The 23,990-nt window shown below is 40.4% G+C and overlaps 1 protein-coding gene across 5 annotated transcripts; it reads right to left on the reverse strand.

Annotated features, from left to right (window-relative positions):
- Positions 1-1,978: 1,978 nt before the first annotated feature.
- LOC107079872 (uncharacterized) lies at positions 1,979-22,673 on the reverse strand. 5 transcript variants are annotated; one of them, XM_015367080.2, is made up of 10 exons: positions 22,537-22,673; positions 20,242-20,428; positions 19,954-20,004; positions 19,171-19,254; positions 16,486-16,557; positions 7,818-7,967; positions 7,151-7,264; positions 6,463-6,531; positions 5,748-5,810; positions 1,979-3,156 (listed from the first exon to the last, which is right to left on the reverse strand). In XM_015367080.2, the coding sequence occupies exons 2-9, from the start codon at positions 20,252-20,254 to the stop codon at positions 5,749-5,751; spliced, it is 615 nt and encodes a 204-aa protein (XP_015222566.2). In that variant the 5' UTR covers positions 20,255-20,428; positions 22,537-22,673; the 3' UTR covers positions 1,979-3,156; position 5,748. The 5 variants fall into 5 exon arrangements, with proteins under 5 accessions (XP_015222566.2, XP_015222565.2, XP_015222574.2 ...); XM_015367079.2 differs by having other exon boundaries at positions 20,242-20,431; XM_015367088.2 differs by having other exon boundaries at positions 7,151-7,261; positions 20,242-20,431; positions 22,537-22,671.
- Between the last annotated feature and the right edge of the window lie 1,317 nt (positions 22,674-23,990).

The raw sequence follows: 23,990 nt of genomic DNA on the forward strand, positions 1-23,990 counted from the left end.
ACCAATTTACATTTGGCATTCATTTTGCCCACCTATTATAGTATTGTAACAAGAGGTTCAGGTCTTTTTTTTTTTCCTGCTGCGGTCAAACTGTACAGTATATCCCATAGTAAGTGAAGATCGCAGTTTGCCACACCAAGCAGACTAAGCCCCTAAGGTATAAAACTATTCAAAGAGCTCAAATACAGTAAGCTTTCTTTTCCAAAGGATCTGTATCATTCAATTTTTCATCTGCCCTCTTGCTTTGGTGACACTCCAATGAACTATTGCGCTTTTTTGCATTTTCCCTTTCATATTTCTCACCCTGTTGCCTTAGTCATACCTTGCATGCCTTCAGCACTGGGTATTTTCTGGAAGCCGTTAGGGAACAAAATTGAACTCCTTTAGACAGGTCCTTCTTCTCTGGCATTTCAAAAAAGCTATTCAATGCAATTCATTGTTTAACATCCATTTTATCTTTAGGTTCACTAGGCCATTCTGAGGCTTCTGAAAGATGAGACTATTAAGTCAAAATATATTTTAATACTTCCTGTGGTATAATCGTATATATGCACATTTTAAACTATGACTACTGAGATCTATCCATGTCATAGTTTGCGTGGCAATTAAGAAACTGCAGGGAACTCATCGATGAGTACTACGTTGACTGAGCAGGAGTCGTGCACAAATAGCTACAGTAAGACTGTTTTTCTTTGTTTTACCGGTCACAGAAACTCAACACTGTAGTGATGTCTTCCCAAGCCACTTGGAAAATGGACCTGAAGAGGGTCAAGTTAAAATATGAACATTTTTCAGCATCCAATGGGAAACGTTGCAACTTTTAAAAGGCTCCACTCTTGAGTGGGATCTGAAAATAAGGATAAAGAAGGCAGACGGGCTTAATTTTAAAGAAATTATTTGAAAAAGAGCTGTATGAATATCTCAAGCCTAGTATGCTATTGTGGCTCTAGATAAAAGGACCAACAGAAAATGTGCCTTTTGCAATCATATACATTATGAAAAGGTTTTATTTTAACCCACAAGACCATATTACTAATGTGGTTTACCAAACTCCCCTAAAGATAGTGAATATAATCCCCTTTTCAGGAATATTTTGGTAGTACTTCATGAAAAACATACTATTTTATAAGTCTCTTACATCATCTTATAACAAAACACTTGTGTGTTTGTCACGGCAGTGGGGTTGTGCAACACAGACTAGTTTCGCAATGCATTATGCCCAGTTACCAAAGCAGTTTGTTATGCAAGTCTGACTGAACTCTATTATTGCACTTTCAGGGCCTCTAGAAAATGATCACGGCACCTGAACACTACACTCTTAAATAATGCTATTTCACTTAAGATTTAGGTCATGCTTCATGTTCCATCCTGTCTGACCTTGCCAGTGCCTCCTAACACCCCGTTCTACAGCCTTTCAAAAGTGCACAGTCCACTGTATTAGAGAACACAACTCAAAATAGCGAGTGTCTCTGCGGCTAAGGATCTGCGCCTGTGGCTGGAAGGTTGGTGGTTCATATCCCGCGGCTTGCAGAGGAATCCAACTCCGTTGGGCCCCTGAGCAAGGCCCTTAACCCCAACTGCTCCAGGGGCACCGTATAAATGGCTGACCCTGCACTCTGACCCCAAGCTTCTCTCCCTGTGTGTCTCATGGAGAGCAAGCTAGGGTAGGCAAAAACACAAATTCCTAATACAAGAAATGGTATATAGCCAATAAAGTGATCTCTCTCTACAGTCCCACTACCGAGACTGCTTCAGGGAGGCTTTATACTGTATGCTAGTATTTGTCAGTCCAGGGAAATAAACCAGAGGAATCCTATAGTATGGTCCCAGAACCCAACAATAAGTGGGAGCTTTCAAAAATGCTACAAGAAAACAGAAAAGAAACTACAAACTCCATTAAAGCAGAATGTACAGCAGCTAGTACCAAGTACCGAAGTAGTGAAAAAGTCTTCTACCTTCCAGATACTGTAACTCCATATGAGAACAAGTTTTTTTTTTATTGTGCATGAGTAAAAAAAAAGTGAATTCAGTAAATATCAAATACAAATAGATGATTAGGCAATGAAACTTTAATTGAATACAAGCCCCAACACTTACTGTACCTTACTAAAACTATGCTGCGCCCAACAAAAATAAATTTCCTACTCAATTACCAAGTAGTCCAATATATATTGTGTCCATTACGTCCTTAAAATGATATGATTTGTATCAAAAGGCAATGTTCCGAAAACATACTATATAAACAACCTCAAAAGAAAAGAAAAGGCAACATTTATCTAACCTGCGGAACATGACAACTGTGATCCTTGAAATATTTCTTACAAACTGGAAATTTTCTTCCATTTACATGACTAATGCACGAAACAAAACACAGTGAACTTTACCACACACGTCTCTCATGCCACTCCATAGGCTCTGTCCTAGCTCTAGCTAGGCGGAAATGTGATGTGCACACTCAATATCAAACGGATGTCGTCTTCCTCTTCACTCTGCATTTGGAGGAGGTTTTGACTTTTTTCTTCACATCACATAGTTTGGAAGTTGACTTTCGTTATTCAAAATGTGGGTAACAGTTCACATGCAAGTTTCATAAAAAGAAAATTCGTAAAAAGACGGATGGGTGTATTACATAAATCCAATAAAAGCGAGATTATAAAATGCATTTAAAACTGGATCATTTTTGGAATGTAACGTCAGTCTTTCCTGACCATATCAAGTCAGTGATTAAGACTATTTTCATTATACAGTTTTAAATTTTATTTAAACTGGACTGTGAACAATCAAACATGAATTCCTAAATGCTTACATTTGCAATCATTCTCAAAAACACATTTACAGTACTGTATGTCACTATTAAAACCAAACCACCTCTTAAATTTCACCGAGGTACCTCACTGAAACATTACTGAAGCAACATGCTTCACTCTGCCGTTGACAAAAAAGCACAACTGAAGTAAAAATCTTAAAAAGTTCAAATCCAGCACAAGAAGCCTTCATTTCTTATTTATTACACAAGGCAAAGGGGCGTTCTATGTGCTTTACATTAAAAAGCCAAGTGCTTCCGCAAAAGCCAAAATGGATCAAGATGAGGAGGGAGTCCAAATTGTTGACTGACTGACTTGCATTCCCAAGTGACGACTAGTGGTAAAAAAAATACTGTAGGGGGAGAAAAACAAAGCAGACATGAAAATAATAATAATAATTTAAGGAAGGTTATTAACAGTCTGGGTTCATGATGCTTTGGACAGTTGAATCACTAGAACACTGCATGCTTATCTACGACAAAAAAAATTGCTCCTTTTATGTCTGAAATGCTCCACTGAATGTTTTTTTCACAAAACAATGTAATTCAAAAGTTCCACCTTAAGATACAACGCACAAATCAAAGAGTACAAATTTTCAATCAAACGTCTTCCTATTGTTACTGTTTTGGGGGGGATGCTGCCTTCTTTCTCATTTAAGGAAGATCTTCTAAGAACCCACTCTGGTTCACGACACGGCCGGCAGGAATCTGGAGAGGCAGGAGTCTGGAGAGGGGGTGAAACTAATGAAACCTACTTTTCAGGTCTTCATCCAGGCTTGGAAGAGCACTTTCGTGCAAATAACGGACAACAGTTCATATTATCGTATAGGTCGGATGGCCCAACATGATGATGTCCCATTATGAAAACTGTATTCTCACATACCGTAAGTCCTCACAATAAATGCAGCTCAAATGATCGCAGCCCGAGGTTCTATTTATATACATATATTAACACATAAGTATTAATATTTATTTATAGCTAAATAACTTTTCATCATGGGTCAAGTAATCAATGAAGTGTCAAGCCTGGATTCCCATATGTTTTCCCTGTGAAAATCGGAGCAAGAATCATTTCAGTTCAAGAAGTCTATTTTGCATGTATACGACGCGTGCCTTCCACTCCTATCACATGCCCCCTGTAGCCAATGCAGCCATCTGCACTGGCAGTGTGTGTAATGTGTCAGCACTGTAGCAATGTGGAAGGCTCCGCATGAAGTGGAGCATCAGCATACATCGTCCTGCGGTGCAGATATTGGCCAGCAGCTAATATCACCCTGTAGCTCACAACTGGCAACCCACTGAACCTCAGCAGGTATGAGCCTGGTCAGTACCTGGATGGGAGACCTCCTGGGAAAAACTAAGGCTGCTGCTGGAAGAGGTGTTAGTGGGGCCAGTAGGTGGAGCTCACCTTGTGGTCTCTGTGGGTCCTAATGTCCCAGTATAGTGACGGGGACCTACACTGTAAAAAGGTGCCGTCCTTCGGATGAGATAAAACTGAGGTCCCGGCTCTCTGTGGTCATTAAAAATCCCAGAAAGTTTCTTGAAAAGAGTAGGTGTGTTACCCATTGGCCTTTACCAATCATGGCCTCCTAATAATCCCCATCTATGAACTGGCTTCATCACTCAGTTCACCTCCCCACTGAGAACTGGTGTGTGGTGAGTGTAATGGCGCACTCTGGCTGCTGCTGTATCATCCAGGTGGGGCTGCACATTGGTGGTGGTGGAGGGGAGTCCCCATTACCTGTGAAGCGCTTTCAGTGGAGTGTCCAGAAAAGCACTATATAAGTGAAAGGAATTATTATTTTTTATTAAACCATTTCATGAGCCACGTTCCAACGACTCACTAACTGCCTACAGAGGTGCTGGAGAGATTAACAGCCACTGGACTCCACGTGCTTTCATTCAGCATCCTGCGGTGAAGTGGGTGACCAGGTGATGAGGTTATGGGTCAAGTCACTGTATGTTCAAGAATCATTTCACAGATGAAACACTTGCTTATTGTTGAAGTGGAGAAATACAATAAGCCCCATGACCCCCAGCCACCCTTCATACAGCAGAATCACAAACAAAATCTGCTCCGAATACTCTTGATGGTCTTCGTCAAGAGTAAGAGGCCCTAAATCAGCAGATCTTACATCAAGAGCTGGAATCTAAGAGGGATTCTTACAAGCGAGCACAGACAGAAGCTTTGAGTCTATGGCATAAACTTTGCTCGCAAAAAAAAGCAGGCGTCAGTATTTACCCTGCTTATTCTTACTCTGGAAGATGAGCGCGTATTAGTAACTTAAGTCTGCATTAAGACATCTGATGACCAAAAGACCTCCATTTGCTAGATAGGTGCAGAAGACACTAAGTTACCACCAACATCGACTCTGCGAAGAATCACTATCAACAGTCTACTCCCCCCCAAATTGTTCTCTGTCCTGTTCTGACTGCATGGCAATTTCATTATACTGAACAGTACATAGTTATAAATGGCATACCTCAGAACACATAAGCGTATATAAAACATGAAATTAATTGTCTGTTATTAGCTATCTGCTGAACCTGTGACACTACTGTGGTTAGTCTGTTTCTTTATTTTAAAGAGTACCACATTAACATTAACAGACTTTGTCTACACTTCCAAAGAGCGGACTGTTGTTGTAGATTAGTTTTTGATGGATATTGTTTAAAGGAATGGACAGAGGTGTGAACAAATGTGGCCCTTGTATTTTCTGTAAATGCCATTATGACAAATACAACTTGTCTCTGTGCAATGCTATGGCAACTACTGTGGAACATCTTAAGAAACCTTTAAGCAAGGCATTATCCAATCTCTATTGCTGTGTTCTTATTTAATTTGAGATGTGGAAGCCACCTTACAGATCCACTTATTTCATTGGCCAATATACATTACACAATGTATTTTGTCTAATGGATTTTCAGCCAGCGGATGCAATACCTTAGAGCTCTTTGTCTCCTGTGCTTTCAGAACACAGATCTGCCAGCTCTTTCTCTTCTGCTTCTGTAATATAGGAAGAGAACAAACATTTCAGATGGGGTTTAAAAGAATAAACCCCAACAATGCTCACATTTTCACCACAACTGTTGTTCTCCCACCCCAGCAATGCTAGGAGCACTGAGACATGTTAAAACTACAACTAAGAACATAAGTGAAGCCATTACTATGTGTATGGGGCTTCAAAAGGATTCTCAAAACTACTGTGAGTGTGACTCCCTGTCATTAACTTGTCACTACTGTTTCTAAATTACACTTCCAACACTCACAATATTGCAGCAGTTACATTGACTACAGAATGTGCTTTTTAGCCTTCAGCAATTCAGCTGAAAATAGAGTTGAGAGTTATAAAGATTGTGCCGCATACATTATAAACATCAGGAGCTTGTACAGCTCTCAGCAATAATGCTAATAACTAATCTTAGATATACTCTACTTGAAGGAGTTTTATTGCCATAAACCACAGCAGTGCAAAATATAAATACACTCATACATTGCTTGTTATATACTGTAGTGTTCTGGCTTAGATTACTTTGTAACAGACCTCTGGCTAACTTTCTATGTATAATTTGGTCTCCATTTTTCATTAACACTGCATATTTGTATTTGATAGGGCAGGGATTTTTGGGTATTCATTGGTGAAATATTCTTTACATACCTAACATCCGCAAGAACTCCGCCTGGGATATGGCTAGAGACCATACTTTCGTTATCTTAATCATGCCATCTGAAAAGAGACAACCTGTCACTATTTAGGTAGACTGTTAATACAGATAGGTTAAGGGATTTAGAAAGAAATAAAATACATGTGTATCCAAGCAATGCCCCAGTACAAAGTATGTTCTAGGACAGTGGTTTTCACCCTGTGTTGTGGATACCGTGCTTATACAGGTCTGTGCACAATGGTAAATGGCTCTAGTTATGAAATTGTGTTTTTCCCATCCATACCAAACAACTCTCTCTTTTCCACAGCCATATTCCCCTTCTACCAAAAGCTGTCACAACTTCTCATTTAATCATCAATTTAAATAATGTAGACAGCATAATCTTTCAAAATGGTTAATGACGGATTAAACCCATTTGCAATGACATAAGGAACCCACCCCAACACTTGTATGCAAGTTATTTGTGGTTTGAAATGATGCTTCGGATACAAAAGGTTAAAAACTACTCTGCTAGGATACGGCAAACTTTTTTGTTGACTTGTGAATCTTGAACAAAATGTTGAGGTTTGGAATGAGGAAAAGCTTACAAAAGCTCAGTAAGAAAGGAAAGTGCAAAAGGAAAAGGAAAAAAAAAAGCCACTCAAGAGTCTTCCAAAATTCGGAAACGCAGTTCTCACTCACCAGACTCGATGGGCTCAGGGTTCTCATCACCATCAGTGTAAGAGGTATAAACTAGGCTGTTGCTACAACTTGCAGCTGCTTCAATCTCCACCTCTTTCATCTGTACATTTTCTGCTGAGGATGTTTTAATGTTAGTGATGCAGCATTCTGTATGCGGTTTTTAACAGTGTGAGGAATTTAACAAGTACCCCTTGAAAGACCTTACAACACATTTTATAATATTATAAGATATTTTTTTTTACATCGGATGGATCGAACGTTAATGGTAACAGGTCCCTGTAAGACTTTTCAAACCCCTCTTTGCCCAGTAACTATCCCTAGTGCAATAAATTGGAGGAGCGGCCAATACAGGGCTAAGCACAGCTTACTTTGAATTAGGAGTCAAAAGGAAAACAGGAATTCAAAAACGGATGTACCTTCGATTGGGAACCTTTGTTACCAAGTACAAACTGCAAGCGAAACGTTTTTAGAGTAACTGCTTGTATAAAATGGAATATGAGAATCTCTCCTGAACAAATTGTTAATTACATTATCACACTAGACTTCCAAACAGCCAGTACAAAAGATTCAATAATGAAAACGATGTTGATGAAAATGTACTTTTTACCCCAGAGATCCCAAAGTGCTTTCCATTCAGGGTGGGCTTTTATTTTAGACCAACACCCACCTGTGTGATGTGTGATGGCAAGGCCAGATGTGGGCATTTCAGATGATCCACTGGCACGTTCGTGATAATTAATCTTGCTGGGCTTGACGGTGTTTCTATATTCTTTCTTGCTTTCTCTGGACAGCTTAGCACACGGCTGGCTCTTGAGACCTTGGACAGGAAATAAACAGAAAAGGGATATTTCTAGTAAAATTAAAGCAACAAAAAGGAGGAGATGAGGTCATGAGGAGACACGCGAGGTAGCATCCACAGGTCTAGTGCTTTGCCTTAAGGCAGTCTTTTTTCTGCAGGGTATACTAATTAAAGCAAAAATGAAATTGTAATAGTCTTTCGATTTCTTGTATCCTCCATGCAGGCTTGTTTGATATTGTGGGCACTACTATTCTTTATTAAAATCTACCGGAATGAGAAAAAAACAAACAAACAGGGAAACATTCATGGGGCTCACGAGCAGCTCAATCAGTAATGGTGCTTGCTTGGAGAGAGGATTGAAACCTGCAGTCTGGACAATATCTGCCATATACAGTAAAAGACAACACAACACAGCAAATAGATGAAGTTTCTAGAATCTAACAAGAGGTTCTCCACCTCCAAACTGCATGTGTACTCTGCATGGTTGACTGAAATTATTTTTTTCATTGAAAGCTTTAACAAAGACAGTCCGTTGTGCTGCGTATCTGCCATGTCAAGGCTTGGTAGGCATTTAATTCCTCAAATGTGTCATTTATTTCATAGACTTACTTCATGACTCTCAACTCACTATTATAGTTAAAGACCGTTCTCAGGTGCTGATGAGAGAGAGCCTAATTTCTTAAACTTGTAGATCCTTCAGTGATGTTTTCAGCTCTTTTAACATCGCCATATTCTCATTTTCCAAATTTATTACAGCTCCAGTGTCAACTCCACTGATTCCAGAGCTTAAGAGTGGATAATGACTGAACTACAGCTTAGGTGCCCCAAAGGTCACCTAGTCAAGAAAAAGCTCCAGACTCCAGAGGTGAGGTAATGCACCTACCTCGCATGCCAGAAGTCAAAACCATGGAGCAGACTGCTGTCCTTCCTGTATTACATGTCTAAATTGTCTACATGACTTAGCATCCAGCCTAACCTTGCCTCCTCACCACACTGTATGTCAATATCACAGTCTCCAGCAGCTTTGTTGCCTCCACCCCTGTTATAAAAAACAGCTGGGGCTCAAAGGAACCAGCTGGGTTTATTTAACCCAGGTCGGCACCCCACCTGCTAAATAGTTCTACGTGGGGGTAAACATAAACCCATAAAAGGCAGCAAAAACAGCTGCATCAAGCAATTTAAATTACTTCTTACGTGTTCTGGGACTCAAAGAGTGTGTACATTTCCTAACACTTCTCTCAGTTCAGGTTTGCAAGACGCAGCTTATAACACGAAAGCCTCCCTCATACCGTAGGTAAAGAAAACTACAGATTTTAATGGCAATTTGGTACAAACACCCTGAAGTCCAAATCTTTCTTAGCTTGATTATTCACTAATGTTGTCGGTGTTTTAGGGCTTGATTTGGATTAGCCCACTTTCTTTACGATTCAGGCACACTCTGCTGATGCCCCCCTAAAAACAAATCTTAAATGTACCATCTTTGCAATGCATACTGTTTGCATCACAATGAGAACCAGTAGGAAGACGAAGCAGAAGAAGAAGAATTGCTGGACACTCCAATCTAAGCACTTTACAGGTAATGGGGACTCCCCTCCACCACCATGGCGAGATGCGACGGCAGCCAGAGTGCACCAGTACTCTCCCCACACACCAGCTCTCAGCGGGGAGGAGAACAGAGTGATGAAAGCAGTTCATACTGTAGATGGGGATTATTAGGAGGCCATGATTGGTAAAGGCCAATGGGAAATTTGGCTAGGATGCCGGAGTGACACCCCTACTCTTTTTGAGAAACGTCCTGGGATTCAGGATTTTATTTTACACCCCTATTCTTTTCGAAAAACACACAAGGATTTTTAATGACCACAGAGAGTCAGGACCTCAGTTTTATCTCATCCGAAGGACTTCACCTGTTTACAGTGTAGGTCCCCGTCACTATACTGGGACATGAGGACCCGCAGAGACCACAAAGTGAGCTCCACCTACTGGCCCCACTAACACCTCTTCCAGCAGCATTCTTAGTTTTTCCCAGGAGGTCTCCCATCCAGGTATTGACCAGGCTCATACCTGGTGAGCTTCAGTGGGTTGTCAGTTGTGAGTTACAGGGTGATATGGCTGCTGGTCAAATAATAATGGAATTTTACTACCATTCCATACTACCCAAAGCCTTAAACTACTGTACCTGTTGCCAACAAATAGTTCTAAACAAATGCCTATAGATGATTTCTGATGCATATTACCTTCAATATGATGGGTAAGAGCATCAATAAGCCAGCTGGTTTCGGCCTGACAAAAAACAAAAACAATTTGTCCAAGAAATATTTAACAAAACACAAACTCCATTGCCATGACCCCTCACATCGGCTTCAGAAAGGGATGCCCTAAACATGTTTCTTAATTAAAGCAGTGGAAAGGCGTGCGCACCTGCAAAATGTGCCTTTTTACAGGATATCTGAACGTTTTTGCCAGAAAACAAAAATCAACAAGCACTTGAGAAATCTCTCCCTAACCCAAAACAATCTGTAACTTCCTAATGGGAGAAATCTGTTGAACTGTCAGAATATGATCCATGAGTACAGAACTGGAAAAGAGTGTGTGTGAGCAAGCTCCTTCAAGTGCAATGTCCATATCTGTTGCGCTCTCAAGACCAGCGGTCATGACGGTTCTCCATGTAGTCTGTGGGCTGATGCACAGAATGAAAGTTGGAACAGAAAAAAAACAGTTTATACCTTTTGTTTCACACATGAATAGTATTTTACTTTCACTATTTAATGCAAAAATTAGTTAAGGTAAAAATCAAGTAAATGTATAACCCTGGTTAAATTTTCAAATAAGACTTTGTTTTTACCATCTGGATTAAGCCATTCCAGCTCAGCTGCTGCACTGTTAGAGCAAAGCCAGTTAGTAAACATGCTGTAGGTGAGTGCAGTGTGGTTCACATGGCCTCTAGAGAGTTAAACATACACTCAAAACCCCTCAGCTGGGCCTTTATGAGTGAGAGCACACACCAGCAATATGCTCCATTCAACAACTGAAGAATGTCTTCTATCCATTTTCTGACTGCTTCATCCCATCCAGGGTCAAGGGGGAACTAGAGTCTGATCTTAGCAAGCTGCAGGTGCAAGGGAGGATACACCCTGGATGGGACGCCAGTCCACTGCAGGGTAGACAAACACAGACACTTACATCAGGGCTAATTTTGACATAAGCCAATTAAACTACCCTGTACGTCTTCAGACTAAGCAAGAAAATCGTAGCACCTGGTGGAAACCCACACACACATGGGGAGAAAATACACGCAGTTTGCACCCTAGGTTTGGAATTGAACCCAGGGCCCAATTAACCACTGTGCCACTATGCTGTCCCACCAAATAACTTTTTTTCATTCTCAAACAGTTAGCCGCATCCTGAAGGTCATTTCCACATTTACAAACTGTACCTCTAACACACCAGACGTTATATTTCTAACTTATGTGGGAACAATTCAGGTATATGCCAAGTAAGTCCTACCCTTTCACATAATTTTCTAACAGCAGGCACAATGGAGAGGCTCCACTTTGTTCTAGTAAAGAATAAAACATTGTTTTATTTAAAAACAATGTTAATGTTTCCTGCACTGGGGTAAAAAAAACATTTAAGGTACTCAGCTTTTATAGTGAGTGGGACTGCATCATTATAAAATAGCAGTTAATTTTGAACAGTGTGATGGTTTTGTACTGTAAGTCTCGGTTTTGAAATTGAGCATAAGTGTTCTAAATTTCTTTTTCTACTGAGGTCGTTTAATACGGATGGAGAGGGGTCTTTAGGTGCGTCTGCTCATTCCTGACGCTAATCAAGAACCACTCTCCTTGGTTTAAGTTAATGTTATGTCTGTGGGAAGAACCTCCTATTTATGTGTCATTTCACTATTACATTAACATGCTGTACACTTTTCTGCAAAGCATCCTGCATGCATAATGGGGACCAGTTAATGCATGTATATTTCAGCCTTCAATAACGTGTTACGGTTACTGGCAATATAGAAACATAATGGAAGGGCAGACTGGATATGATGTGGACATGATTTCTATCTGCTCAATTAACCAGTTGAGGGAGCACTCCCTTTGAAACACCATGTAGTTGACTGTGAACACCCAGATCTGTTCCCCGTTTCCTGCATACCTCCTCGACTGATACATTCTTTTTTCATTTTTAATTTCACATTTTTGAAACTGACTAACACCTCCCAGGATATTCTAGTTTGAACCTCTTTAGAGGAAAACAACAAGCAGAAGCTAATATGGCTCATTGGCTGAAATCCAGTACTGCGACACAAGATATACAATCTAAAAGCTGGCAAGGTACAAAACAGAGGTGACAATACAAATAAAGCTATTAGTGAACTACAAGGTGAATAATTGAACACGTTTCTTATATTGAAGCTGAAGTTCAGTTCACTGCTTTCTTAATTACAGACATAAGCATAGCAAAAAAAAATGTTTAGTTAAATTAAAGCACAAAACAATTATCTAATTCAAAGCTATAACAACAACCAAAAAACGAGAATGAAACAGAAGAAAGTACAACACTAAGCTATGGTGTGCGTACCTTGATCTTGGAAACTCGAGTTTTATAACTCTTTTGGTCAAATAAAAGACAGACGGGTATCAAATTGTGAAGTTTTCAAATTGCACCTACAAGGCCTTCATGACAAATTGGGATAATATTTGCCAGCACTAAGCAGGGGCTACAAATAAATTAGTAATCCATCTGCAAACCAGGCCCTCACCGATCAGATCAGTACGTGCATCAAAAGAGAATAATGGGCCGCTGAATTTCAGTAAGAACAGAGACTCACGGACTGTGGGCAGTGCGGTGGCTCTGTGGCTAAGGACTGCGGTTAGAAGGTTGCCGGTTTCAATCCCACGGCCAGCAGAGACATCCTACTCTGTTGGGGCCCTGGGCCCTTAACCCCAACTCCTCCAGGGGCGCCGTATAAATGGCTGACCCTGCGCTCTGACCCCAGGCTTCTCTCCCTGTCTGTGTGTCTCACGGAGAGCAAGCTGGGGTCTGCCAAAAGACAAATTCCTAATACGAGAAATTGTATATGGCCAATAAAGTGATCTAATCTTGTCCTTTGCTCACTGACAGCTCTGAGGTTCCTACTGGCCTTTCCAACAACATACACACTTTCCCAATGAGAGAAACTGGCTGGATGTGGAGCACAATCTGAGACACAGTAGCTAGACATCCTTTCACTGGTCTCTCAGCAAAAGCAGCACAATTCTTTATTGGGAAAATGGCTGGAGCAGTTTTGGACTTATATGAAAGCGAGATAAAATCTGTCACTCCTAAAAAGAGTACAGGCTCATAATTTTAACTTTTGATGGAGAAACAAGTGATATCCGCATGAAACTATAAGAGCACAAAAAGTACTCTTCAAAAGCAAACCCAAACCAGAAAATTTTAAAGATACAAATGATTTGCATTCAAATTCAATTAAAATGTAAGGACCCCGAGATACCAAAGTGTAACATGATGTTAGTGACGCACTAACAGCTTTATACACCCATTCCCTGACTTACGGTTGAGTGTTGAAGAGATAATTAATTACCTTTTAACAAATCTATAAATGCTGCACTGTGTATTTCATTACCCTATGCTGTACAGTTTGGTACTTAATGTACAGTGAACAATTAAATCCCGTGGGCACTTTCCTGACAGGATGACAATACGGGTTACTCACTTTTCTAGAGAGAAAAGCAGGAGATGTAGACGTTGCCATCCACGCATGACAACAAAACAAGACTGAAGTGTAAAATAAAGCTCTGGTGTTTGCTGCTGGTAAACACATTACATTAAATCCCTGCTTTTCATCCATGGAAGAAACTCACTACTTTCTCTTTACCTAAGTAAACTTTCTGTAATTCGAAAACCTCATTATGGGACCTACAGTATGCCCATAATGTCTCCCATAACCTAGAGAGAGGGTTACACAGAAGTGCTGAAACACTAGAGTTTCTTCAGACAGGTTCCCCTGTATCCAGGAAGGCACCTGGAGTGAAAACAACTGAAGATTCAAGGCTGACCAGAGTGCTGTTCGGAATTTAAAGGAAGCAAATGAACAAGTAGTTAACCCAGTTTCACTTGACAGTTCTGATACTGAGCACTACAACAAGAGTGTGGAATCTAATTCATTTTAAAGTATAACATTTTTAAAAAAATATGAATTTTCCAAGTTTAATGGAAAAATGTCACCACTACTAAAACACTACGTATCCCTATCAAATGAACAAAAACATAACTCTGCATAGTGTCATTGTGGTAAGAATTGTTTTAGCATCAGTGTGGCCCCTGCTGGCTCACCACTACTTCTCCTGTTGACCTCTGAAATTTGGGCAGACACTGATTCCTCCTGTGTGCTCCTTTTGGAACATCCTAAAGACAGAGAAATCAGCTCTGTAGTGGATAAACTTAAAAGCTTGGGTTTCCTGTAAGTGACTGAATGACAGGATGACGCATATCTATCATTTAACAGAAATACTGTCTTCAGCGCTATTCAGCGTATTTGGAGGAGAACTGACTGTGAAATCTTCAAAATTCTGTTTATGTCATTATGAACTAACAACAGGCCTGTTCAGAAGTACACAGGTTTCAGTTATTGAACTTGACAAGGTTAAAGAAACTACACATGCAGGAATGAAGATGACAACAAAATTCAATCATTAAGAAAAAAAAATAACACCAAGAGCAAAACTGCCCTGGATGAAATATTTATAGCTTTTAAGTTTCATGTGTGTGCCTTTTGGGATATCTATTCTGGTGAGGATACTACACAATCAGGCAGTTAACATCTCTGCCTGATACTGAAGCTCATGCCACAGACCCCCTTTAATTTTTTGCCTCCCCCCTGCTCTTTATTGGCGAGTTTTCCTTTTCTGTGGGGTCTAGGATGTCAACAGAAAGTAATAAACTAGGCCTATTCCCCATTTCCTTTCCAAGCAACAGTCCTCTACTATTTATGGATTTCAGTTACAGGCTTGTTACAGGCCATTACTGTTTGGAACAGGGATATGAAAGTTGGGTGAGGCCATTTCCTGGAATAATGTTTAGGATAATACAAATTCGGCCTCAAAAAAGAAAAACATTTCCTCGACAGTGAATCTGACCCCTTTTAGACGTAATATTATGAAGACACTTTCATGCCCCCTGTTTGAACTCTCTCCAAGGGGCACTGTGGGCACATAGTTACTCTTTTTGAGTGTGTCCAGAGGTTATGGAAACAGTTTGACAATATTCACGTTTAGTACTCTTGCCAGAAAATGACTCACAAGGGCCTCTAACAGGGGCAGAAACAGGTCTGGCTGGCAGGTCTCATTGTAGCTAAAGATGGTGTTACTTGGTTTCAAGGCTGGGTCCTGACCTGTTCCGATAGCAAGCAGATGGAACCTTTGACTGCTAGAATCCATGGTGCCAGCAAGGAGGACAGTCAGAGGCCTGTAGTGCTGCTGAGGTCAGTGCTTTGTTGGAGGCAGCTCCGTTGTATTTGACAGTACTAGCAGCCATATCATCCGGCAACTCACAACTGGCAGCCCACCGAAGCTACACAGGTGTGAGCCTGGTCAGTACCTGGATGGGAGACCTCCTGGGAAAAACTAAGGTTGCTGCTGGAAGAGGTGACGGGGACACTATACTGTAAAAAGGCGCTACCTTCAGATGAGACGTAAAACCGAGGTCCTGACTCTATGGTCATTAAACTGTTCACTCTGTTCTCCTCCCCACTGAGATCTGATGTGTGGTGAGAGTTCTGGCACACTATGGCTGCCGTCGCATCATCCAGGTGGGGCTGCAAACTGGTGGTGGGCGAGGGGATCCCCATGACCTGTAAAGCACTTTGAGTGGAGTGTCCAGAAAATATCGCTATATAAGTGTAAGGAATTATTATTTTTATTTTAGGTAACCAGAGGTAAGAAACTGGAGAGCAGTACCACAGAGAGGGGATGATGTGGAATGGGGGAATATATCTTCTGTGTGCAAAATATAAATTTAGACAATTGTACAGTATGTGGAGTCTGTTGCCAAACAAGACCTAATGTTTTGTTTTTTTCTAGGCTTGTGTTCGATTTGTTCGGAGCCAATAAGACCAAAAGAAAAAACTTTCACAACCTGAATTATATATTGGCTTGTAAAGGAACCAAATTTTTTTCATTTCATGCTGCAGCAACAATATAATTTCATAATTATGAAAGATTACATCAAGATGTGGCAGCCACAAAACTCGATGGAGGATTTTTTTTCTACTTTGAGCTACAAAAGTGGAATTGCATAAAACTTGACCCGATTCTATAAAATTTAACTTCTGCCCTAGTTTATCCATATTATGACCTAGTTACCGGTTAGTGTCACTGAGTCAAAGCCTCACCATACTTTGGGTTTGTGATACTGTTATGTTTGCAGGTGTGAATTTACTGCCTTTAGAACACCACTGCATTCTTCTGGTTTAGATTAGGTGAAAAAATATCCTAAGGACCTTTACTTATAAACAGAGAAAAAGTCTCACCTCGCTTTCCACTTTTCACCACTGGAATTCTGGCAGGTGTTGACTGTGCTCCTGGCTTGTCTGATGCGCTTCCTAAAGACAAACACGTTAATTGTCTACAGCATGAATAAGAATGTGGGATACAGAAAAAAGTTTCAAATATACATTTCCATGCTGTCCTCATCTGTGCCACCAAGTTCTCAACAGCAGCCTCAAGTATTTAGAGCAGAATGGGTTGGGAAGACATTGAATCGGGAACAATATTAACAACCTGTTTAAACCCATGAAGACTTCTCTAAGTCCACCACTAAATACACCAACACTAAAAAAAAAATGCAAATGCTGTAAAAAAAAATAATCCTTTTGAATAAGTTACCTTTGGATCTTTAAGGTTTACATGGATGCTGGTGGGTGAAGATCTATTTAATATTTGGTTTTCTCAAGTTGTGTTCTAGAACTTCAGCATGGTAGGAATTCTATACCTTAGTGCCTGCTTTGAAAACCCTCTAGGTACCACAATAGATTCCAGATTATTTTAAAAAATAAATATTAATGTTTAAGCACACAATGAACATAACGTGATTAGCAGTAGACTCCTAGTCTCTAGGCCTTGAGACTAGAGCAACCTTTATTAAGTACCACACATACTGTAGACACAAACAGCAAAAAGGTGTTTTCACACTGTAAACATCAAATGTGCTTCACACGACACCCATCCCATTGCTGTACTAAACATGATTTGTAATACACGGAGTAATATTCGTTATATTTACAGTAGTGTTATCACACTGCATTGGACAGATCTGGTCAATACATGGATAGGAGATCTCCAGGGAAAACCAGGTTGTGGTTGTAAATGGTTTTGGTGGACACAGTTCAGATGTTACCACTGGGGGGAAGAGTTGGCATGCAATCTGGGTTATTATTAGAATATTTACAATAATAATTGCTGTACAATAGGCCTGAGGGAAGGCCAGAAAGAGATTGTTTTCCTCCTATAGGCACTACCTGCCAATAGGTGGCACTGTAGTCCAAACGAAATCTTCACTATGAGGACGGAACATGGTGCATAACTCAGAAAAGCAAGAAAATTCAATTCCCAGATAAAACACCAAAGGGCAAATGGAAATTTCAATGTAATGTGATAAGTATATATACTGCAATGCAATAAACATTAGCACCCCAGGCACAAACACTGCATAGATACTACTGTAGCACTGCATATACAGGAGTCTACTTACAAAAATGACTACATTTTGTACAAAATTAAGATAAAAAACTGCCCAGTAATTAAAGCTTTGGCATTTCATTCAGAATAAAAGTGCACTGTCCTCCTCTGTCATTCAAAAATGCTATTAAAAAAACAGCATTTTAAGCAATTAGCTTATTTGCGGCACAATCCGGTCATCACATAGTGCTGGGCTTCCTCTGCGCCCATACTGTTTTAATGCACACCATACACATCAATGCTTCATTTAGGAAAAAACACTGGTACAGAAAAAAGCTTTTTATTAAACCTTTGATTCGAAACAGGACTCCGATGTGGAAACAGATGTGGCTTAGTGCGTCTGTGCAAGTGTACAGTATGTACATTCAGATGTTCTGAAAGATATACATGTAAATGAAAGTATCTTTGTATTGCTCTCATGGAAGTTTCCGTACAAAAGTACACTGGCTGGGCACCAAGCCTGCTGTGCTCACGGGACTATCCAGAGCAGTGCTGGGGATGTTTAGTGGCAGAATTACCTGAAAGAACTGTGACTGTGGTGCCTGTTTTCTGCACAATACTGTGCTTCTAAAATATATCAAGTAGTTCTTACAATGTGACCAGAACACCATGCAGATACGAAAGGTTCAAAGCTTGTTCCAAGCTCGAAGATCAAGATCTAACCCTTTCAGGTCCTGTAAAAAAAACAAACATTAAAACAATCCTTTTTTAGAGGGCCGGCAATCACAAGCACCAAGATCAATTTGAAGAATATATGCGTGAAGGCATACAGTATTTTGCCACTCTCCTGTATTAATCTCCCATCCATTTCAAACCACTTCATCCAATTCAGCAATGCGAGGGAGACAGAGCCTATACCAGCAAGCAACAAGTGCAGAGCAGGGCACATAGTGTTTATTCAATCTATTTTACTGCTTCAAGTGTGATCCTATCCCACTTGAACAAAACCTGAGAAGGAAAAGGTCTGACCTAATTTAAAAGGGAAGACTGTCTTAGTATGGGACAAGCAACATGCTTTGGACTGAGTCTGCTTACAGCACATCTGCAGAGACAAAGAACAAAGGCAAACTTTGATGTAGGCGTGAAGCTGCTTTTGTCTTCACTGGTGCAAATGGATGAGAAAGGACAGCTTTGCTCTCTCTAATCTCTCCGCAATTAGAATGAGCAAACATAAAGCAGAAAGCGGCACAATTAATCAAACAACATATAATTGACTACTTAATTCTTTTCTTTCTTCATCATCGCAAACAATAAACGTGTTATTTTGTGAATAGAAAAGTAGAACGTAAACTTGGATTAAACCGAAAACTGGGTCCACAGACTATGACAAATACCAGCAATGCCACTTCAATAATGACTTCCTGTTTGTTACAATGCAATGACAATGCAACCAGCAAATATTGGATTTATATACAGGTGTCTCACGTTTTGACGGAATTCAGACCACGTAAAAAAGTGAAAGTGGGAAAAAACAGAACCTCTTATTTTATGCTCTTCTTGGTGCTTCACGTAACTTCTGAGATACTTGTAAGATTTTCCACAGATGTCACAGGTGAACGTAGCTGAAACAGACAATAAAGCAGTTTGTTTGAACAGCTACCATGACTTATATTTTTAAACGTTTGATTTAAGCAGATATATCAGTTGCCAGATTCTCTTCATTTATATTATTTCATTACAAATCCTTTTTTTCCTCAACCATGGAGACCTACAGTATTCATATAACCAGAATGTTTTCTGGAGCAAATGGATTGAGATACCTTTCTCAACGGTAGAATAAAAGCACAACATTCAGAATTTGGGCCCATTTCCCTCTGGTCTACAGACAAAAGCCCTATACACTACTTCACACCACTGCCTCTCCTAGTCTCCCAGAAACAATTGTGTATGAAAGCACTCTCAGTGATCAGTTTTGCTTCATTAATTGATTTACTTATGCAAAATATCTTAAAAGTCCACAAACACTATCAATAAACAACACCTTAAACAGGATTTGTATAATCTTTTATGGTTGTAGTTAAATTTCATAGCATAAAAGTGTCACCACATTAACTTGCCAACCTACAATTAGGAAAAAAAACAATCATATATGAATTTTTTTCAGAAACACCAGTTATACGGTATACTGTAGCATTTGATGGCAGAACCATAAGCATGCATTCAAATTCCTGTTTCTACTGTACATCACTGAGCCCTTAGAATTCTCTTTGTAGTTAAAAAAAAAATGAATTACATTGTAAAAAAGTAAAAAATGGACATACCTTTGCTTTTCGACCCTTTCTTAGGTGTTTCACTCACGGTGCCTGGCTCTTCTGAAAAACACAAGACAGAACAGGAATTAATTTCGGGAACCGCAGAACCAGTAAAACTTACAAACGGTTTTGTCATCTCGCAAGTTCAGCGCCTCTGCACTCAAACCGCTTACTGCTTTCACGTGTGACTTCCTCATAAAACCTTTAGTGTGGCATTTCTCCCTTTTCCAGATCAAGAGTGGGAAGAACGAGACGTATCGTTAACCTGTAAAGCCTCTGTTTGAGAATCCGCATTACCTATGGGGTCCATTCTCCGCCTCCCGAGACACAGTCCGTCCTCCCACAACAAGAAGGGCAGTATGGTCAGGTGGAGAGTAGTGTTGGGGTGCAGGCCTGAGCAGCACACGTCTAGGGAGGGGGTTCACTTCCTTGGGTGCGAGAGAATCTGGTGAGCTCCCATCCAGACTGGACCTGATTCGCCCACCTGCTGCAGAACACAATGTAATATACGCAGGATTCTTGAGAAGAGATCGCTACATTTTACATTTAGTTATCTGTCTGGTGCTTTTATCCAAAGTGACTTGCATTTCAACTCACTTACTTGATTACATGTTATTCATGTTATGTTATTACATGTTACTGTTATTGCTATTGTGTAACTGTCTATTGTCTTATCTTCTGTCCTGTTTATATACTGCACCTGAGTGACTAATGAGAAACACTTTTCATTGTACTTATGCACCTGTGTAAGTTTAATGACGATAAAGTTGAATTTAATTGAAACTCATTTTGGGGGGGGTTGAAGTATCTTTCTCAAGTTTACGACAACAGTCTCTTTAGCTGGGATTTCAACCTAAAACCCTATAGTCACAAATACTGAACTCTAACCACTGAGCTACCGTACATTGCAGTCCTTTACACATCCAGTGAAGACCATAAATATTAAGAGGCTAAAGGGAAATTTGTCATTTTTGCTGTGTACTGATGAAATCTGTATTTCAGATCAAAAGATGAAGAGGCAAAAGCATTAGAACTTTTGTTTTCGAGTTTTATTTTCCATCCATATTTAGCCACAATGTTATTCGTCGTGCTCCATCCTTCATTTGGGACAAATGGCTGACAGGTGTTTCTAATTGCTTAGATGTTCAACGTTGCATTAACTGTGAAAACAGCTGAGAATGTAGAGCCATGGTTCCAACCTTTGGAGTTCACTTTTTTCGTGTCGTTTTAGGGATTATTAGGGAATAATCCTGTTGAAAACTACAATTGCCGTGTAAAGCGCCTTGGAGGAAAAAAAAATCAATATCGTGTTTTAAAGAGATATCACTGCATTGTAGCTTAAAGACGATTGCTTTTCTCAAACGCACCACGAAAAACAAGCTGTATCTATCACTGCTCGACGTGTCTACCTTAACTGCTTCACAATGAAAAAAACAACACTTACACAATGAATGAGTAGGCAACTCCTTTATAGCAGCAAGGGTGAATTTTCACAACGATTCCGCTACGTTGTGAAACGACACAGTTGTGATTATTGTACTACTACAATGCAAATGCGTGCAAAGTAACGGTTTCTCCTCCTTTCAGATTATACTTTTCTAGGGATACATCTGACTGTTCGAGTTATCATTAACTTAAACTGTAGACTGCTGCTGCAGCTTCACGTTACAAAATAACTTAGAATCGTTATGCTATCTACGGTACTTTGTTGGGGTCGGGTCTAAAACAATCTCTCTCACCTAACCCAGCTGCCTGCAGAAGTAAGAAGTCATCAGGTCTTGTAGTGGCTTTTCCAGCTTGTCGTTTAGCTGCGCTTTTAAACGCTTCTGACCCAGGAATACTCAAGTATTTAAAGGAGTTGCAGAACGTTTTTTTGTCGGGGTTTTTTTTTTTTCAAAATCTGAAAGATGGCACCTAAAGGGTTCCCCAAGACGTACTTTCAAGCTTTGGTTTAGACAGAGCAGTTTGTGTCTTCTGGAGACAAGAGACGGGAGACTTGAGCAACTTCGCGTTTCTAGAACCTTCAGCCAGAGACAACAGCGACCCATTGATGAAGAGTCCCATCGGCAGTGATACGTTATCTCCTTAAGATGCAATCGTCTTCACAGCAGCAAAGCTGTTATCTCGTTAAAACAAACTTTTTAACCATACAGTAAATCACGCATAATGCTGAACCTAAGAGAACATTCATGTACTTGAATTATATTATGGTCCAAAACCCTGAAGCACGTAAAGTCATATGCGAACTTTTAATACGCGAACTCTTACCGCTGTTGCACTCGCATTTCACTGAAAAACGGACATTACATCTGTGAGGTGAGCATGCAATATTATCATAGTATTTGCTACCGCTGCCCGGAGAGATGAAATTATCTTTATTTAATATGTTTGAAACGCTATGCACTAGCTGGGTCCAGGCTTGCCCTCAAAACACACGCGTCAAACAAATGAGCACACCTTCATGAGCGCTGTATGGCGTGCAACGTAAACTTGCTGTCCGACGCAGGTAAGCTGATTATTTATACAAAAGGTATAACATAGTACAACGATATTACATAAAACAAAAACAACCGGGGATGAATACAATCTTACCCGTTACGGCCGCGAACCTGCAACACGCGAAAAGTCGCACCGGACGCTCACGGTCACTACGCGTCAGCACAGCTGTGCGCGAAAGAGCGCAGGCGCAGTGGACCGAATGGCACCCACCTGCAGGACGGCCTGAGCTTTGGAAATGAAAAATCGTCCACCGGGAATATTTCTTTACACCTTTTTCCTGAAGAACTGAGACAAGGGTTTCAGTAGTTTCCCTGCCCTGTGAATGAAACTTGCTCATCGGCCTCTTGAAATAAAAGCATTAAAGGTTTCTTAATGGTAGTTCCTTTAGGACATTTCAAGCGACGGGGGATGCCAATACATGTGTTGGTGAACTTCTACTGCTGCACCATCGAGAGCATCCTCACCAATGGGATCACGGTGTGGTACGGCAACACCTCTTCGCGAGAAAGAAAGGCACTGCAGAGAATGGTCAATATGGCCCAGAAGATCATCAGGTGCGGTCTCAACGAGATTAAACAGCTCTATGAGGACCGCTGCCGTGGTAGAATTCTGGCCATCAAAGAGGACAGTCACCACCCCGGGCATGAGCTCTTCACCCCACTGCCCTCAGGCAAGAGATATAAGAGCATACGGATACTTACCACTAGATTCTTCAATAGCTTCTATCCACAAGCAGTGAGACTGGCGAACACATTAAGCCATCCTCCTCGGACCACACCTACACCATCACCATCTACCTCTTTATGATTTCTTATCTATTGCACATCTCCAGTCATTGTTTACACGTCTGTATTGTTTACATTCAAACTGTCTACATGTTTACTTGCACATTGTCTATTGTTTGTTTGTATATTGTCTTGATGCACTGTTTGCACTTTGTCTTGTTTTTTACACTTGTTTTACAATTGAGAGACTTTCTGTAAGTAAGAATTCCATTGTACCAGTACCGGTTACATATGGCAATAAAGTTCAAGTTCAAGTTCGACATCTGCAACACAACAATCTGGGTTTTCACATCTGCAACAAGTGGAAACACAGACGTACCAAGAATAACCATCATGTAGGAGTTCGATATGTAAGGGATTCTTTTTCATTCCACACAAGGTGTCTCTTATATACTGTAGGAGATACAGAACAAGGCTTGACCTTATTTTTTTATTTTTAGGTGTTACAGTGGTTGGCGTTGCTGCCTCATATCATTGGGGCCCTGGGTTCAGTTTCTGAGGTGCTGTCTGTGTGGAGTTTGTTCTCTCCATGTTTGTGTGGGTTTCCTCCAGCTGCTCCAGAATTCTCCCACAGTCCAAAGATACTACACTTGATCTTAGCCAAAAGGCAGAGAAGCGTCCCACAGTCCTAAGATATACTGGTAGGTTCATTTCAGGGAAAATAGCCCCCTGTATCTATGCACATGTCTGTGTGTGCCCTGTGATGGACTGGTGTCAGAATGGGCATTGAAGACTAGTGCTGAATATCTACAGCTATGTATG

This window comes from Lepisosteus oculatus, chromosome 24 (genome assembly GCF_040954835.1).
Source record: "Lepisosteus oculatus isolate fLepOcu1 chromosome 24, fLepOcu1.hap2, whole genome shotgun sequence".
NCBI lineage: Eukaryota > Metazoa > Chordata > Actinopteri > Semionotiformes > Lepisosteidae > Lepisosteus > Lepisosteus oculatus.